At 34.5% G+C, this 18,826-nt stretch overlaps 1 protein-coding gene across 45 annotated transcripts in view; it reads right to left on the bottom strand.

The window, feature by feature from the left end:
• Window positions 1–18,826, bottom strand: part of TTN (titin) — a 273,099-nt gene that overhangs the window by 152,112 nt on the left and 102,161 nt on the right. For 42 of the 45 annotated variants that reach the window (XM_076005692.1, XM_076005688.1, XM_076005677.1 and 39 more), the window contains 22 exons: window positions 18,538–18,798; window positions 16,755–16,964; window positions 16,467–16,544; window positions 16,320–16,346; window positions 15,820–15,879; window positions 15,423–15,506; window positions 13,552–13,620; window positions 11,884–11,931; window positions 10,586–10,990; window positions 10,068–10,130; window positions 9,582–9,659; window positions 9,338–9,415; window positions 8,635–8,721; window positions 8,317–8,397; window positions 7,219–7,302; window positions 6,734–6,817; window positions 4,381–4,464; window positions 3,727–3,807; window positions 3,501–3,581; window positions 3,264–3,347; window positions 2,909–3,010; window positions 2,342–2,449 (listed from right to left, as the gene is read on the bottom strand). In XM_076005692.1, the coding sequence (XP_075861807.1) occupies window positions 2,342–2,449; window positions 2,909–3,010; window positions 3,264–3,347; window positions 3,501–3,581; window positions 3,727–3,807; window positions 4,381–4,464; window positions 6,734–6,817; window positions 7,219–7,302; window positions 8,317–8,397; window positions 8,635–8,721; window positions 9,338–9,415; window positions 9,582–9,659; window positions 10,068–10,130; window positions 10,586–10,990; window positions 11,884–11,931; window positions 13,552–13,620; window positions 15,423–15,506; window positions 15,820–15,879; window positions 16,320–16,346; window positions 16,467–16,544; window positions 16,755–16,964; window positions 18,538–18,798 (2,337 nt within the window). The remainder of the gene's footprint in view (window positions 1–2,341; window positions 2,450–2,908; window positions 3,011–3,263; window positions 3,348–3,500; window positions 3,582–3,726; window positions 3,808–4,380; window positions 4,465–6,733; window positions 6,818–7,218; window positions 7,303–8,316; window positions 8,398–8,634; window positions 8,722–9,337; window positions 9,416–9,581; window positions 9,660–10,067; window positions 10,131–10,585; window positions 10,991–11,883; window positions 11,932–13,551; window positions 13,621–15,422; window positions 15,507–15,819; window positions 15,880–16,319; window positions 16,347–16,466; window positions 16,545–16,754; window positions 16,965–18,537; window positions 18,799–18,826) is intronic. The other 3 variants (XM_076005674.1, XM_076005676.1, XM_076005679.1) reach the window with 3 other exon arrangements.

The following is an 18,826-nucleotide window of genomic DNA, read 5'->3' on the forward strand; positions in this document are numbered from 1 at the left end:
TTTCACCGAAGATACTCAATGAACATTTTAATCAAAGCATATACCTTAATAAAGAGTATGGGAACTGTGTTTCATTAATTTAATTTTCAAGTGTATCGTACAGATAATAATGCTTACATTCACGGTAATAATAGGACAAGGACAAGACAAAAACCAATTCTAGTTGCTAAATAAATAAGAACACAAGAATTTGGAGATAAGTTTCACAAATAACAGAACACTCTAGATTTGAAGGCTGCAGGGTAGAAACATATACTTGAGGATTTAAACGTGGATTTCAACACAATAGTTCATACATTTTTTCTCCCAGTTTTGTGGGGCAGGTGTGGTAGAAGAGGCAGGAGACTTTACATGATTTTTGAGCCTATGTGTATAAAGTTGATTATAGAATAGAAAAGTCTAGTTAAAAACACACTGCTCAGGCGCGGTGGCTCACGCCTGTAATCCTAGCACTCTGGGAGGCCGTGGCGGGAGTATTGCTGGAGGTCAGGAGTTCGAAACCAGCCTGAGCAAGAGCAAGACCCCGTCTCTACTATAAATAGAAAGAAATTAATTGGCCAACTAATATATATAGAAAAAATTAGCCAGGCATGGTGGCGCATGCCTGTAGTCCCAGCTACTTGGAAGTCTGAGGCAGCAGGATTGCTTGAGCCCAGGAGTTTGAGGTTGCTGTGAGCTAGGCTGATGCCAGGGCACTCACTCTAGCCTGGGCAACAAAGTGAGACTCTGTCTGAAAATAAAGAAATAAGTAAAAATAAATAAAAAAAATCTGCTCTTTTCACTGAAAGTAAACCTAATAGGCCACCCCTCTTTTTGTTAAATCTTTTGTGCTAAATGAGCACATAAGAATATCACAGAGTGTCTCTCCTTTTAACTAGAGTCTGGGACGCTGGAGGAAATTTATACATACAATGTCAAAAACTGAAATCAGGCCCATGAATGAGAACTTTACTTGTGATATTATGTTTGGTTTTTAAAAGATGTCTAGAAAGATGGGGTCTTCTAAAAATATACCAGATTCCTGACTTATGCTCAATATCATGTTCTTCCAGAAAGCACAATACAACTGGTGGGCTTCCTGCTTCCTCTTGGGAGTCATGTCCCATCTTGCTCTATTCCAAGACATTGCATTAAAATTGTGTTCATTAAAAATGTGTGTTTCACATGGACTTTTCTTCCAAATGAAGAAAGGGTATGTGGGAAATCACCTTTTATTAGCCAGAAATATACTTAAGGGCATCTAAGTGTACTACAATTCTCTTTGTCTTTTCATTGGAAAGAGAGTTAATTTGTTAAGGAACTTGTTGATTTCCCTTTTTAAGCAGAGCTACATTAGACCTTCCTTTAAAAAGTTCCTTTGGATATATAGGTTTAGCTGGAATGCTAGGTTTTAGAAGGAAACCTAGTGGTGCCTTAATTCATTGAAAAGGTATCCCAGTGAAATAAAGTTCGTTGGTTCACCCTTAAGAAACAATAGTAGGACATGCTTGAGGGGTTTTGGTAAGGCGGGGCCGGGGGGGCGTGGGGAGGAATGGCAGGGGCAATATATGTAACCCTAACAATATTTGTACCCCCATAATATGAAAAAATAAAAAATTAAAAAAAAAGAAACAATAGAGAACTAGCATCATAGATATGGGAAGATCTGAATAATAAGTCAATCTGAGCACAGATATTACATAATTGTTTTCACCACATGTAAAATATAGGAAAGCCCTATGTATTAAGTGTTTCAGATTTACAAATATGGCCTTGAGTCCTGGAATTTAATGAAGTAATATATTTTCTTGTTCATTTTTAAACGGAGTCAGAACACATTAGTGATTTATGCAATCAATTTAATGGTTATAGCTTGCATTTTAAAAATGAATAGAACAGAATAGAAAACATCAAAATTTTCTATTCTGCAAATGTGTGTAGGAATATAATATAAAATATATATTTGTCTATGGTAAAAAAAATATGTTTGAGAAACACCAGTTAGACATTAGACTACTAAGGTGAGGTTTATGCCAGCCTACCATGCTGAAGTCAAGTGCTACCTAATGGGAGGATAGATGTATATGGAGATACTTGCCCTCATAAATTAAATATTATAAAGCCTTCTATTCCATATAGGGCAGTAAAAAGGAATGGAGAAGAAAGACATTGGATGTTTAATCTTGTATGATGCTCCTGAAACTTGTATTTTGATTAAAAGATACATCTAATGAGGCCGGTAGATGTTCACTGAATTTGTGCCACTTTTTTGTTTCACTTTCTGTTAGTCTGATAAACAACCTGTGACAGAAAACATCTCATCAAGATTCCAGATCATCTCTAGCTTATTTGCATTGTTTACCTTCATATTCTGTAACCTCCACTTCCTCCTCTTCCTCCTCTCTTTCCTCCTCTCTATAAACTGAAATGGACACTCTTTCCTCTTCTTCTGAATAACTCCATTCCTCCTCTGCGGATATAAGGTTTAATTTAAATTCAGTAAGTTGAGATATTGATAGTAGGCATGTATTCACTACAGATGGGTGAACAGTTCTATCTGCTTAGGGCAGAGCTTCACAGTGCTTCCTCAGCACAAGAAGGAGAAAGCTGACTTAAGATGAAGGCAAGTACAGCCCAAGACTGAGAAGAATATTTGAATTACGTCCAAAATACAGCCACTTTCAAAATTATCATATTTTCAGCACCCCATTCACTTTCTTATTAATATAAGATAATAGAATGATTTAACACCAATGTAGACACAAAGACTCAGTCCCAGAAGGCTACAACAGGCAGACACATTCTAATACCAACATAAGGAGAAATAACAGACCAGGACCAGTTCTAAGGAAAACAATCACATCTGGCAAGAAGAGACTTTAAGGAAACACACACCAACTCATTTCTCCTTTCACTTCTAATTATATACCTTCGTGCCGGGCAACTTCCACTCTTTGAGGGACTGCGACAGATAGTTTTTCTTCGGCAACAAATCTTTTCTCTTCTACAACAGTTTTCTTGGAAACTTCAGCTTTAAAAAAGCATTAAAGTTGAAGTTCAAAGTCAAGAATTTTAACAGTTCTCTTGGTAGTTTGGGGAAGATTTGCACAGTACACTACTTTCACTAGCAATATGGGAAAACAAGTTACAGACCACGAGGCTATATACACACAGAAGTTCCATGGGAAGCAAGACAAAGGTTCAGTACAAGAAGAGACCAGATGGACAAAGCAAGAATTCACATGTCAAAAGATTTTTTGTCGGAGGACTGAGACAAATCCTACCTCGGGGAGGTGGGGCTTTCTTAGCGACAGGAACTGGCACCGGAACTTTCTCCTCTGGGACAGGTTTCTTGGGAAGAGCTGGCACTTTAGAAACATGATGCACTTTTAGAACTTTAATGTAATCTCACTAAAACCCAACACAAAACACAGATGTCCATCCACGATGCACTCATATCACAAAACATACAAAATCAGTGGCCCACAGAGACAGTTCTCGGGAAGGTGGAGAGACAATACCTTTCTGTGGTGGAGCTTCCTCCTCTTTCCGAGGCACGGGTCTTTTTTCTTCAGGAACTCTCTTCTTTGAGATTTCTGGCACTTAAAGGGTAGTGTTTAATTTTAAAATTCTCAGAAAGGCAAAATAAATGAGCAACACAGAACTAGCAGGCCCATTAAAGAAGACATGCAATTAAAGAAGCCTGAAGGAAAGACAAAGTTATTTCGTGGAGATGGGATTAAGTACCTGCTGGTGGTGGAGATTCCTCTCTTTCAGTAATAATGGTTATTTTTTCTTCCGTGACAACTCTCTTCTGAACTTCAGGAACTTGAAAAGACATTTTTAGAATTGACTTTATATTTTCCAAAGTAGCTAATGTACAGTTATTTTGTGAAAAAGTAGACAGGTAGACAGACACTTTTGTTGAATTCTCACTCACGATAAAACATTCATTTTTTTTTTTTTTTTTTGAGACAGAGTCTCACTTTGTTGTCCAGGCTAGAGTGAGTGCCGTGGCGTCAGCCTAGCTCACAGCAACCTCAAACTCCTGGGCTTGAGTGATCCTTCTGCCTCAGCCTCCCGAGTAGCTGGGACTACAGGCATGCGCCACCATGCCCGGCTAATTTTTTATATATATATCAGTTGGCCAATTAATTTCTTTCTATTTATAGTAGAGACGGGGTCTCGCTCTTGCTCAGGCTGGTTTTGAACTCCTGACCTTGAGCAATCCGCCCGCCTCGGCCTCCCAAGAGCTAGGATTACAGGCGTGAGCCACAGCGCCCGGCCCAAAACATTCATTTTTTTAAAATTAAACTAACCGAGTTAACAGATACTTAAACACAAAATGTTTTGCACTCAAGATATAAAAGTGGGGCTTCTTTACTAAGAAAGTCACTGTACCTTTAGCTGGGGGAGCTTCCTTCTTCTTTGGAACAGGAACAGGAATCTTTTCTTCAGGAACAGGTTTCTTTGGCACCTCTGGGACTTGAAGTTTTTGAAATAGAATGTTAGTAAAGACATATGTCACTTTTATGAATGGACATAGGCACATACATAAACCTTTATGTAGTTCCTGAATATTATTATAGATTATGCATCAGCAAAATAATGCAGAAAATTAAGCTAACTTTAATGTGATAAAGGTCACTGTGTGATTAATGTTACAAATAATATTTTAGAGGCATTTTGACAATTAAAAAAGAGTTATGTAACAGAAAGATGTGTGCAGAATTCATCCTTTGATTATATATTGGTATGCTTTTGGTAAAAACAGGTGAGTCCATGGTTATACAATCTAGAATGTGGATATAATATATAAAAAAACTTCTTTATGCTTTGTATTGAGAAATGGGGTTTATAATGACAGTGAATTTAATTTATTTAAGACTAATAAGTCTTAGAATAGTTGTGCCTATATAACTTAATTTCCTTCCCCCATTTCTCTTCTGATTTTTTTGGGAGAGTGCCTGTAGTGTATTCAAAGCTCAGGCAACACTTATTCTAGATTAAGTCTCTCAATCTGACACCCATGTGTCAATGACTTTGGGGAGTTCTGTGTGCAAAATTTTGTAGGTATGTTCATATGTGCTTTTCTTTAAGGGGCTCCATAGTTTTCAATAGTGTCTCTAACTTTGAAAGTGTTTATAGTGGATTTAATTTATTTATGCTAACCATTGATAATGTCGCCTTTTTTTTTTTTTTTTTTTTTTTTTGAGACAGAGTCTTGCTCTGTGGCCTGGGCTAGAGTGTTGTGGCTTCAGCCTAGCTCACAGCAACCTCAGACTCTTGGGCTCAAGTAATCTTCCTGCCTCAGCCTTCTAAGTAGCTGGGACTACAGGTGCGTACCACCACACCTGGCTAATTTTTCTATTTTTAGTAGAGATGGCGTCTCTCTTGCTCAGGCTGGTCTCAGATTCCTGAGCTCAAGCAATCCTCCTGCCTCTGTCTCTCACAGTGCTAAGATTACAGGCATAGGCCACAATGCCCAGCTGATGTTAACTTTTTAACCAGAAGATAAATGTTAACAGCATATATTATTAGTAATAATTTTTTTTCATTTTAAATAAAATATTGGCAGCTTTGTGAACCCCTGAACCTCCACACTTTCATTTATAATATCTTGGTATAATTTTATAGATATACAGTTATATATGTGTATAATATACATACATACTGTGTTTATACATATATACTTGCTACTATGTGTATTTTTATGGATAAATGAGAGATTCCTCTGTCTCCTTAGGGAGTGGTCAAATAGCTTTGGTATTAGTATTGGTTTTACTAATATGACATCTGTATTTAATGATTAGATAATCAAAATTCTGAAAGACCCAAGAATTTGGGAAAGAGAGAAGCAGATTTGATTCAGGAAGAAAATAGAAACACTAGGAAATCAAGAGAAAGGGAGCACTATTCAAATGCAAGATTTCAGTAAGTGTAGTTTCTCCTAAATTGGATGATGTTGAATGCTTTCTGAATCTCCCTATAACTGAACACATGTGTACAGCTGGAGCTTCATTGACTCAATAAAATAGTATCTTTTATCACCAAAAATATCCCAAAAAGCAAAAAGAAAGAAAGAAAGAAAGAAAACAAAGGAATAGAGATATACCACAGCAGTACATTTGAATTCAAACATACGTACATGAAAGTTACCTGATTAGCTAAATTGCAACATTAGTGACAAATATCAAAGTTTAATTAGTGTCTCAAGAAACATGGTAAAAGAAAATATCACCAATCTATATGTTCCCCACAATTGAAGCCATTATTGACTTGTAAGAAGAGCGCAATTTCTGGCAGCATTGTGCACATCTTTATCTAGATGACATTTGCATTCTGCCAAATAATCTCCAGTTGTCACTGCCTACCTCCAGCTCTTCATAACTCATTAAAGTGTTTTTATTAAGAAAAAGTCACATTTATGAGGGGTGAAAGGTTTTTTTTTCCTCTAGAAACATGTCTGTAGAACACAAATTTCACAAATATTTCTTCTTTCTCTGAGAGAGAACATCTTTATAAAAATTTGAGATAGCAGTTTGCCAAAGTTACTTCTTTTCATAACACTTTTTGGTGGTGCTTTAGGAAGACTCAGTATCTTGAGTACGGCCCCAAAGCTGACAGACATTAAAAACACAAGGAACATGTAGAAGAGACCAATCAGAAAGATAGCGCAGTACATACAAAGACCGCATAAAGCAAAGGGCTGGCATCTGGAGCAAAAGGTGTCCCCACCACAGTTCTGAGGTACCTTTTGGGGGAGCGGCAGGTTCCTTCTTAGGCACAGGAACTGGCTTTTTCTCCTCTGGCACAGGTTTCTTGGGAACCTCAGGAACTTTAAAGATACCATTGTTGGAACAATGTGGAATATTCTAGTCTCCTTCTCAGACATTTAAGATTACATCAAAGCACAAATCTTCACTAAGAGTGTCAGAATTGGGGAGGAATTTAACATGTTCTGCTTGAGGTAGGAATTAATGCTAAATGCCTTGATACCATATTAGATATAACATACTTTACATGAAGCAGACAAAGACCCAATTAGCGTGGTCTGGAGTCTAAAAATGTTCTTGATACTTGTATAGCACCTTACCACAAATTAATGAAATTAACAAACATAGAATTAAATATCTTACAGAAGGTTTACAGATGCTATTTTGTTAATACATAGATCCCATAGAAAAAGATACAAGAAAGTAGATATTAAGAGTTGTTTTTTCAAAAATATGATTCTACCTTTGGCTGGTGGGGGCTCCACTTTTTTAGGCATGGGAACAGGAACCACTTCTTCTGGAACTGGTTTCTTAGGTGGCTCAGGGACTTTAAAAGAAATGTATTGTTTTTGAGAAAGTGCATTTTGGCGGCATATATTGTTGTAAGACTTAGAATTAAAATGAAGAGTAGACATCCCTTTTTCATGCCAGTTGAATTGAAGAAAAGCATGCATTAGAAATGAGGGTAAATGGAGATGTGTGAGGGCTAATTGGGACATGTGACTGTTATCCCCTTTAACTGCAGGAGCCTCCACTTTCTCAGGAACAGGTAGGAGCACCCATTCTTCAGAGGTGCCAGTGTCTGCTTCTCAGAAACCAGCCTTTTACAAACATCAGTAACTTTGAAGATAATTTTTTAGCAATTTTGCTTTTATAAAGCAGTTGCATGAAACCAATTGCATTAGATTTTTTTGTGTCTTAAATGTTAACAATTTGGCTGGGAGGGAGGGAGCAGAGATTTGGTCTATAATGGCTCCAGGTGGGTGATGTAAATACTCCTTCCCACCCTGGCTACCAACATGACTTCACTGTTGCACAGTTGGACAGAGGTGTGCAGTAGCACAACATTATACAGTATCCTCTCCGCACAGATACAATAAAGGGAAACAACCGTAGAAACACAGGTAATAGTGGAATGTAGTAAAATGGGAGGTAATGAATTTTGAGTATTTATTAATATTTCAAAAATATAATTTATTTAGTTGTAAGGTTACATAATTTAAGTTTTAAGTTAAACCACTGGTTGGCAAAATTCTTGAAAATTTAACCAGAGGCTCTGGTGAGCTGGTAAGAACTGGCTCCAGATCATTCTATTTCCAAATGACTGGTTACCAGATTGCAAACTCCTGGAAGCAGGGACTAGAGCGCCAGTTCTTTTCATTCCTCTCTCCTGTGCCTTCCTCATGGGCTTCCCATCCCCCATCACGTCCTTTGGGCATAGTGGCGAAGGGTCTATTGACCGTGTGACTAATCTACTATCTAACATTAACATAGATGTTTACTCTAGAATTTGTATGACCTTTTATTAAAAGATTTTAAACTTAGAATGAATTACTAATACCTTTAGGTGGTGGCTCAACCTTTTTGGAAACAGCAACATGAATTTTCTCTTCGGTAACAGTTTTCTTTTGTACTTCGGGGACTTTAAAAAAATGTACATTTTAATTACTGACATGCCATGTTGTGGGTGGCAATTGTAATTTACAAAGAATGACGAAATAAAAATTAAAACAGAGACAAACGTGCAATAAAAAAGATGACAGAGAATTACAAGGAGACACAAATGCCCACATGGTTATAACTTAGATAAGAAGAAGAGGTATAAAAATCAGTCTGAAATCCTTCCATTTGAGCCCCCAAATTCCAGTTTGCCTTATACCTGTGACTGACACTTCTTCCTCTGTGTGAGAAGCAAAGAACATCTTTTCTTCTGAAATAACCATCTTCTTTGTATGCACAGCTGGTACTTTAAAGAGAGTATTTCATATTAGTATTTCATTTTCTAGGACAAGACATCAGATCAAACACATAGATTATATATATATACTATATTTAAGTCTTTAAACACAGAATGACTGGGTCAGTATGATAGCTTGAGAACAAAGTTAGCACTGACAAGAAAACAAATCATGTTTTAATCTATAGGGACAAACAACCCATGCAGGCTTCATCAAGCATTATTTAATGAGAATCAAATAGACACAACTTCTTCACACACAATGTTGTGTTTTGCCAAATCTGTTAGGCTCTATTCATATAAAGGAGAGGATGGGGAATATTATATGCAATGGAATGCATTGCATAGTAAAGTTAGAAAAATACCAATTAAACATGAAATCTTCCTTAAATAAAAAAATATAATTATGTCATTTTAAGCAAAACTAAAAACAAAGATAATGTTATTATTTATTATTTACTTAAATTATACATATGTGCAACTCAATATAAAATTTGTATTATATAAAAATCTGCTTTTTTCAGTGGTTTTAATATTTATGAATTATTTACCAATACATGTACACATGTCCATACATATAAATAAAAATGTTTAAAACTTGCAGCTGAAAGACAAAGATGTATACCTTTCACTTCAATAACTTCTTCCTGTACTGGAGTCCGGGAAGGTTTTTGTGGAACAATCTTCTTTGAAACTTCAGGTACTTTAAAAATATGTACAAATATATTTGTATTGTGAAGAATATTACTTTGCACAAAATTTTAAAATATCTTAGTTCAGATGATTATATAAATAACTAACATGTGAGTATATATCAATAAACAGATTACTTGTGCCTATGGTACTAGGAACATTTTAAATGAGAATACCTTTGGTGACTTGAACTTTTTCTTCCTCCATTCTTCGGGAAGTCTTTTCAATTTTTTCAATTACTGGCTTCTTTGTAACTGCAAGCATTTTAAAGAAATTGCAGTACTTTTAGAATTTCTATTAAAATCCTCTCTCTATCTATGTACATATATATGTTTATACACAATATATATGTATACATATATATCTTTTTTTTAAGAGAGAGACAAGTTTGGTGCTTGGAACTTTAGGAACAAGTTTCTGTACTTAACATATTTTGGTTATATTAATTTTAAATTTACCATAACAGTCTTTTTATCATCTTTGTATTTTTTTCATTAAATGAATTAGATAGAAATTTTAAGAAAAAAAATTCGTTGATACAATAAAGCTTAGAGAAGAAGTTGTGCCTATTGGATTGAACTGGTGACTTATACATCTTTGCCAAACAAGCCATGATAATGATGTTGATGTTCTAGTCTATTTTAATTATTCCAATTACTTACTTTTAGGAGGTGGTGCTTCTTTCTTTACAGGCACTTTGGCTGGAACTTTTCTCTCATGTGATTCTTTAATAAAAACACAGGAATAAGAATGGATCCTTAACTAGGTAAGTTCTCTTAGGTTATGCTAATTGCAAATGAGATAAGGATAATCTATAATTGTGTGAAGTCTTGTATTTGTGATCATTATTTCCAACATGATTCTTAGTGCTAGATTTTGAAGCAGGATCAATCAGAGATGCAATGAGGCTATGAAAGTTAAACTTGAACTTCTGCATAGAAAATAGCACTTGGAATTTAGTCTTAGGCATAGGACTAAATGATTTAGTTTATAAAGTCAGATCATGAAAGTAACTCTGAAAATGATTCTTTTAAAGTTAAAAAATTTTTTTTACCTTAAAATATCTAAGATCCTTTCATGTATTTCATAGGAATTACAAATCAGGTTTCATAACATTGAAAATATAATGAACTGAGCAAAAATGAGAAAAAGAGGGACAAGTCACTCAATTTGTACATACCTTCATAAACCTCCTTTTGAACTTGAATTACTTCTCTTTCTTGGTAAGTCTCCTCCCACTCTTCCTCCCCTTCGTCATAACCTTCTTCCCTTTCATAGTATTCTTGCCCTTCTTCAAAATCTTCTTCCCATTCCTCGTGAACTTCCCTTTTGGCTTCTACCTTGGTCTCTTCATAGTCTTCATCGGGTTCTTCATAATAAGGTTCTTCATATGGCTCCGTGTATGGTTCTACTTCCAGTTCATCATAAGGTTCTTCAAAAGATTCTATGAAGACTCTCCTCTCCTCATAGACTGCTTGCTTTTTCTCATACACAGGTTCTTTTTCTTTGTGAACCTCTTTCTTCCTGGTTATGGTTGTTATTTTTACTTCTTCAGCCTTAGAGGATACATCAATGATTTCAGGAGCTAAAATAAATAAACAAACAAAAAAATACATACATATGAAAAATATTAGAATATTCGTTACATGAACCAACTGCTTCACTAAAAAAAAATCTATGTAGTCAAACAATATCAGTGTTTCAGATCTTGGTATTTTATTAATAATTCGTCATGTGTTTCTTTGTTTTGTTTCCATTTAAATTTTTGTTGACTGTGGAACACAATAAAGAGTACCAAGATGCATTCTACTCTTGGTTTGAGGATTTTTCCAGTGTGAAAAAAATAGATTCAATAAACATTACCAAATGGACACACCTTCCATTGCCCCATGTGAGCTCCAGTTTGCAGGACCCCTAGTTTCTTCCCATGGACCATTTTAATATCTGATAATTTATAGAATTTGTATTTAATGCGTATGCGGTTAACCTTTTTTAAACGTTCCAATTATTCTTTCAAACACATTTCTAATTCTAAATCTATATTTTGGACTATCAAATAGAGCTCTTTGGTCCATTTAATAAAGACAATATTTATAATTATGCAACCAAATCAGTTAGTTGTTTTTCTATAACATATATGAAAAGCTCTTTAGGGTTTCCATTATTTATATAACCCACAACAATTGTGTTAACTACAATTAAAAAAATAAGGGATGGCCCCTCCCTTTCTAATTCTCACTGCTTCTTTCGTGGTGGCCGTTGCACAGCGGCAGCATAAACATCGCCTGGGTTTCCTTTCCTGGGATAGGAGCAGCATGAAGTAGCCACCATTTCTATGCTAGATTTAATACAACAGAAGAGACTCCACAACTTTACAATAAGTTGGACACCTAATATTTAAAAATAAGAATAAACAGCAGAAGTACAAATATCAGGAATAAACAGAATAAAAATATTTAAGAATTGAGTATTATTTACCTTTTGCTGGAATTAAGGCAGTAGGAGGTGGAGGCTTCTTGATAACCTCTGGAATTTTAAAAACATAAAATAAGTGTTTATCTTTAGATTATGCACTGTTTAATGTTCACTAATCCTGTGCCTTGTCATTTGTGTGAACTATGCCACCCCTTCCAGGGATCATCATAATGCTTTCATAATTTTTAAAGCAAGCTCATTAGAAATGCTATGCAATGCTGTATTAACAAAAATGCAGAAAGGCCCGAGTTTGATTTAAGTTCAGATTGATTTAAAATAATTTAAATTAACATGAAACATGAAGAGAATATTGAATATGTCCAATGCTAAAAAATAATGCATATTTGATTTTTTCAGTTATTAACTATAAAGTTTATAAAATATTCATGCTTTTTGAATTTCCTCTTACTCCATAATGTCTCACAGATTTCCACTCAGAAAAGTCTGTGTGATGAATAATGCCTTGTGCTCTTATAATCTCCTTCTTTTAGGAGGTTACTGTATTGTAGTCTTAGTAAAATGGGTTAAAATTATTCATTTAAATTTATTCAATTGTCTTCCTAAAACCCTTGTAGGATATATTAAAAATTAAAGTGATTCGAATTGATCGATCTTCCTTCAAAAAAGTCTTTTTTCTGCAAATATTGACATTTAAATCAGGTAAGCCAGGCAGGATCCTGAGTTGGGTGGGAGCAGCCTTTTGAAATTAGCACCAACCCTCGACCACCTATTGGTGTGACTTGATCAAGACCAGCTCTTGGGCACTGCCATGCTCATTGCAGTAGTATTCATAACACCAAGGTTATGGAAACAACCTCAGTGTCCATCAACAGATGAATGAATAAGGAAAATGTGAGTAAATTATCTCTGTCTATCTATCTATCTTTCTATCTATGGATTACTATTCAGCCTTATCAAAAAAGGAAATTCTGTCATTTGCAACATGGATGGAATGTTAAATAAGCCACACACAGAAAGACAAATACTGCATGTTCTTACTTACATGTGAAATAAAAAAAAGTTGAACTCATAAAGTAGAGAATAGAATGGTTGTTATAGAGGCTAGAGGATGAGGGGGATGGGAAGATGTTGGTTGAAGGGAACAAAATCTCAGACAGGAGGAAAAAGGTCTTTTTGATCTATTGCACATTGTGGTGAATATAGTTAATAATAGTGTATTGAACATTTTAATATCACTAAGAGTAAATTTCAAGTGTTCTCACCACAAAAAAATGAGAAGTATTTGAAGTGATAGACATGTTAATTAGCTAGATTTAATTTTTCCATGTTGCATTTATATATTGTCACATCATTTTGCACCCCATAAATATATACAATTATAAATTGTCAATTTATAATAATAATTTTAAAAAGACCACTGGTTGGATTACAGGGCAAGGCCTTCTTTAAATAACCATCCAGAGATAACAAAAATACTCTGGTGTTGCCAGTGAGCACAGAAGGACAGAAAAGAAAAAAGGGAGAAAAAGGAAGTTGAGAAGGAGAGAATGAAAACTTAGTCCAAGGAGAAGATGACAGTGAGTGATGGGAGAGGTACCATTTTGGGACTGCAAACTCCTACCCTTTCCCCACCCTCCACTATGTAGGATTTCAATTTTTTAGCTAAGAAAAAAGCATTAAGACTGCTTTTTGACTGATTAATTATAATACCTGTAGGTTCCTCTTCTTTGGGCTTGATAATAACTTTTTTGGTATCTTTCTTCACGGCCTTTTTGGTCACTAAAAAAATAGATGTCAGATGTAACTAAAATGTTTTCAGGAAACTAGGAGGTTTATTGAAATATTTTATTTTTTCATATGTTGATAGTAACAATGATCTGCACATCATTAAAAGATATTTGTTTCAGAAAAATCTTGGACTACAATGCAAAAAAATTGTTTTATGGGCAGATAGAATATGTACTGTAGTCTTACATCGTCACTGATTTTATGCCTGGCAAGAGTTAAAATTTTCAAAATGGAGAGTGAAACTCAGTGATATAAATAGAAAAGAAACCTTTTCATCTTTTTTTTACTTGGGTATGAACAGTACATTTGTCAGGAGGAAGAATAACAAGTGGATTAGTAAAATTAAAGTTTTAATTGTGATATATTGTGGAAATTTTCTTTTGTTGTTGTGCTGTTATACCTTGACCACAGTTCTTAATCATACTTGATTATGGCCTCTCATATTCATGAATAAATAATGCTCTCTTTTAATTTTTAACATATGATTTAATTTCTCAAGTTTCACTGTGGGTTCTCAAACTTAGCCATGTTGACCCTGAGATTCAAAGACCAAATCATTCATTAAGATAACAATGGAGTGATAATAGCTCTCTCTCACTCCCTTCAAGAATAAGGGTCACGTCTTCTTCATCACCCCTTATCCCTTCAACAATTAGTCTTGTTTAGGGGCTTATAAATATTTGTTGAATTGAATAATAATGCATTAAATTTATATGTCATAATAATGTATATGTATCGACTACAAATTGTACCCTAATAATTTGGAGGAAGTCATTTATAACTGCCATGTTATGAGTAACAACAATAAATATAATTTGCTTTTTCTTAACTATGAAAAAAAAGATAAATTATTATTCTTGAAAATAGAAATACAAATGGAAGTGTAATTTATGATTTTGATTCTTATTCCTACCTGCTAGCACAGGTAGATGGTAATATATTTAACTATGTTCATATAAATTATAAAAATGCTTCTTTTGTTATTGAGATTGTTAGTCACAAAACTGGAAACTTTTAACTGAATTTTCTCTGTGGCTGGCTGAAAAATAGCTCAAGCATTTGATATCAATTATAGTGGGTATTATGGGAGTAACATGTCAAGCCCTTGAAAATACTACAGTAGTGGTGACTTTGACATGCAAAATATTTTCTGATCATGCTGGGAGAGTTACGGCAGCAATTCTGAACTCCCCATAACTCTAAGACGTCCCAGGCAATCTGTCGTCTGATTTAGTTGAACAGCTTTGGGACACAAACAGTACAATTTCTCTATTGAATATTTGAGAAGGGAGATTCCCTAGAATACTTAAAAGTTATTTATAAGTGAGCTCATGCTTTAGGTACAAAAGCAGTCAACTATATCAAGATATTCTAAATCATATTTTTTTGTAACAAAACAGTGAAATTTAAAGAGTAGTTAACATTGTAATTGAGAAAAAAACACAAACTATAATTTGCAATTTGACAATAAACTAGTATGGTTTATTTCCATAAGATGCAGTAGAAATTGGTTCCTATTTGTAGTTTTTGTTATAAGTGATGGTTTGGAAAACAAGAAACATAAAATTAATTTTCCATTAATGTTTAAGTAATTCCATTCAAATAAAATATTTTAATACTAAGCATAATATTTAGTTTGTCTGATGGTTTTCAGAGCACGTCTTAACATATTTAGTCAATAATTTACATTTTGAAAGGTACTAAAGGACCAATTTGTTGTATTGAGCAACATTTTCCAGGTCAGACATGATGAAATTCTATATTTTGATATCTAGGTAGATGACATATAATACCTTCAATACGTTTTCCTGGTGGTTTCTTTTCCTCAGGTGTTGGTAACAAAAGGGGAAGAAGAGGAACTGCTGTAGGAGGAATTTCTGAAGAAAATAAATGACATCGTCAGTAACGTGTTCTAGCTTCCTATTTTGTATAAAGTACAATGAAGACTTATGCATTTCTTTCAGTACTTCAAAGGTATTATAGTACCAATTCATTAATCAGAATAAATAAAATAGTGTATGTATTTTTAATTAGAACTACTGTTTTTGTTTTTTTAACTTTTTAAATCACACAGTAAAGAACACAATATGGAAGGGCCTGCTCTGGTTCTGCCGGGGGGTTAGGTGTTGGCAATTTCCTGGTGGTAGAATTTGCTGCTCCAAGCCCAGATGTCGAGGTACTGGGTCTTACCTTCTGGTGGGACTGCTCTGATAGGCATGGTTGGGATTGGAACTCTGGAATCAGGAATATCTGGAAAAGGACATGCAATGATTAGCATAGAGGGACAGAGAACACAGATATTTATTAGATAACTAAGATGTGCCTGGTTGTCAGGCATTTCCAACAGCAGAATCTAACATACAGACCAAATCATACTAGTATTCTTTTGTATGCAACTTCATGGACAAGTTTATTCCCTGCCAAAATGTGTTTCATTCTATGGCCATGCTATTTGCCATGATCATAGATATCTATCTACTGAATGAGCCCTTATTAGCTCCAATTTCCCAAACTCACAAAGTTTAAACATTTTGCTAAAGTTTATTATTTTGCTAAAAATAATTTTACTGAATAACATTTTTACTGAAAAGACAAATGATATTTTATACATTTTAGTTTGGCTTCTGTTATTTACAAAATTTTGCTAAATTTATTGTATGGAAGGATAGATTTAAAAAAAAAAAACTTACCAGGAGGCTTCAGCTCGAGTTTGATTTCTGCAAAAGAAAAAAATGATACTTTAGTATTGAGAATTTTTGTATTTTTGTATTGAAATTGTCTGGGCAGACTACTTGTTTCAGAGATTGCAGTGTGGCTTTAGTTTGCTGTTTCCTCACCTTTGGTTGTTAAGTACAGCTCTGCTGTGCTTCTTGCTTCACCTCTTGGCTCCAGCCGAGCAATGACTGAATAGACACCTAAGGAGAAGAATCATGGAGCTTTTGTTTTCTGACATGTTGCAAATAATACTTCTTTCTTTAAACATATGTATGTGTTTATTTATACTAGACTTTTCTAGAAAAAATTCTCTATAGAATTACAGAGTATAAACCTATGCAAGGGCAGACATATGTAAAACAGAAAAGGGTTAAGTTATATATTCACCAGGGAACTGTCAGGGAAATTACCTTCATCATCTGGGGTCACATTGTGAATGGTCATATAATGGCAGCGACCATCATTCCTAAAGTTGTATTTCTGGCTCTCTGTCAGTTCCGTCGGTCCCTTGTACCATGTTACAATGGCATCATCAAAGGACACTTCGCACTCGAAGGTGGCAGATTGATGCTCACTCACCACTATGTTCTGTATGCGCTTTGTAAACTGAATTGGTTCCGCTGTTTAAACACAAAGAGAGTTCAAAGTCAGACTGTATAAAGAGGAATCTCTTTTGCTGTATTTTTTTCCCTCAGATACCTAAAATTTCCATCTTCTTATCCAATTGTAAAATAGGAAAAGTTCAAAAATCAAAACAAGAAGAAAATGCTCTTATTTTTGCTGCAGTAACAAATAGTTATCCCCATTTTTAAGTGTATTCTTGCAAGGATCAATGTAGGAAAGTGTAAAGAAATTCTGAAGAATCCTTAAAATATTTATATGAAGAAAATATTGAAGGGAACTTATAATCCAAAAGTCAAAGTAGGTTTTAAAAATGTTAGTGAAATGGCAACTTCGTAATGGAAGGTACACAAATTTAATTTCACTTTACAATTTATTCCTCTGTGAAATTCTTTCTTGTGTTAGTAAAATAATTTTTTCTATTCAGGATCTAGAATTGTTTGTCTAATGTATGTAACTTTCTCTGTGAAATAATATCAAATTCAATAGGAAATCTGCACTTCTCGATTTCAGAAAAATCTTCTGGAATTCTGAAACCTGCTTTCTATGCACATATGGGCACACACAAAGGATGTGTTGGATGTCAGAAATGTTTTCTAGGAGAATGGGGTGGAGTGGAGGGTCCTTCTCCAGAATTATTTCTGGAAATCTGGAATTACATGTATGACAGTACCATGAACATCTTAGAAATCATAGTAGTCTGGTGAGCTTTCTTACAAAAGAATTATATTAGAAATATCCAATTATTTAAAAAATGATTAATGATTTCAACTGGTCTCTTTAGTTTAAAAATGATTTAAAATACAACCAGGCATTGATATTCATTGTAAAGTAAGTCAGAAAAGTTGAAATCCTTATGTAAATCAGATGTCATATAGTTGTGTTTTAACAACTACAAATGGGTGCCAACAAGTGGAAGTAGATACTATTATCATAGTTAAAATTTTTCTCAGTATAGTACAAAGATGTCTTTGGAAATGCATACAATTAGTTAGGTAATGAATATTTCTGTTCCTAAATTCTGAGATTGCATTTAATTTCAGAGATTGGAAGGTTGGAATATGACCCATGAATGAAATAAGTATTTTTGAAAAATAGCTGTTAATTATATATGTTGTTAATTTTATGTATAAAATGTTGTACAGTTAAAATCAGATTAAGTCCTATAAACAAAATATCAATGCCTAACCGACTCCTCTGTGTTTGCAGCCTTGAGATCTTGTCCTTTCTAAGATTTCTTTTTAGGAATCAGAATCATAGACATAAGAATTATGGAATTGAGGCTTTAAATATTATGTTTAGATTTTAATTGAGACTTTAATATACTGTTAAAAATAATGTTTTAGACTAGAATTAAAATCTAAAAGAACTAGCAAAAGGAGTGGCACTTATTTGAATAGTTCCCATTTGATTTTGCATGAATTTTGAGAGATGAGCGAATGCTATGAGTATGTATGTTGGGAAATGAGAACACATGACCACGTTGGGGTGTGTTTTGTGGCAGGATTGCAGGGGTCCTTTGTCATTGACCTATGCTGTACACAATAACTCCATCCATAGTCTCTCACTCACCTTCAATTCTGAGCTCTGCCGAAGTTTCAAGGTCTTCATGTTTGCAGGTGTACTGACCCTGGTCTTCTGCTCGAACATCTGCAATGGTCAGTTTATGGACTTTGTGTTCCACTTCAGTTTTATATCTGCCTTGGGGTTTAAGGATTCTGCCATTTCTGAACCATTCAGATTTTACATTTGGCACAGAAAATTGGCATGTCATGGTGCAAGTCTGGCCTTCTTTCAGAGTAACATCCTGAAGATGCCGTTCCCAAGCAGGCTCTGTTCATATGGCACAAGACACGTTTTA

This window comes from Microcebus murinus, chromosome 8, assembly GCF_040939455.1.
Source record: "Microcebus murinus isolate Inina chromosome 8, M.murinus_Inina_mat1.0, whole genome shotgun sequence".
In the NCBI taxonomy this organism is placed as follows: Eukaryota; Metazoa; Chordata; class Mammalia; order Primates; family Cheirogaleidae; genus Microcebus; species Microcebus murinus.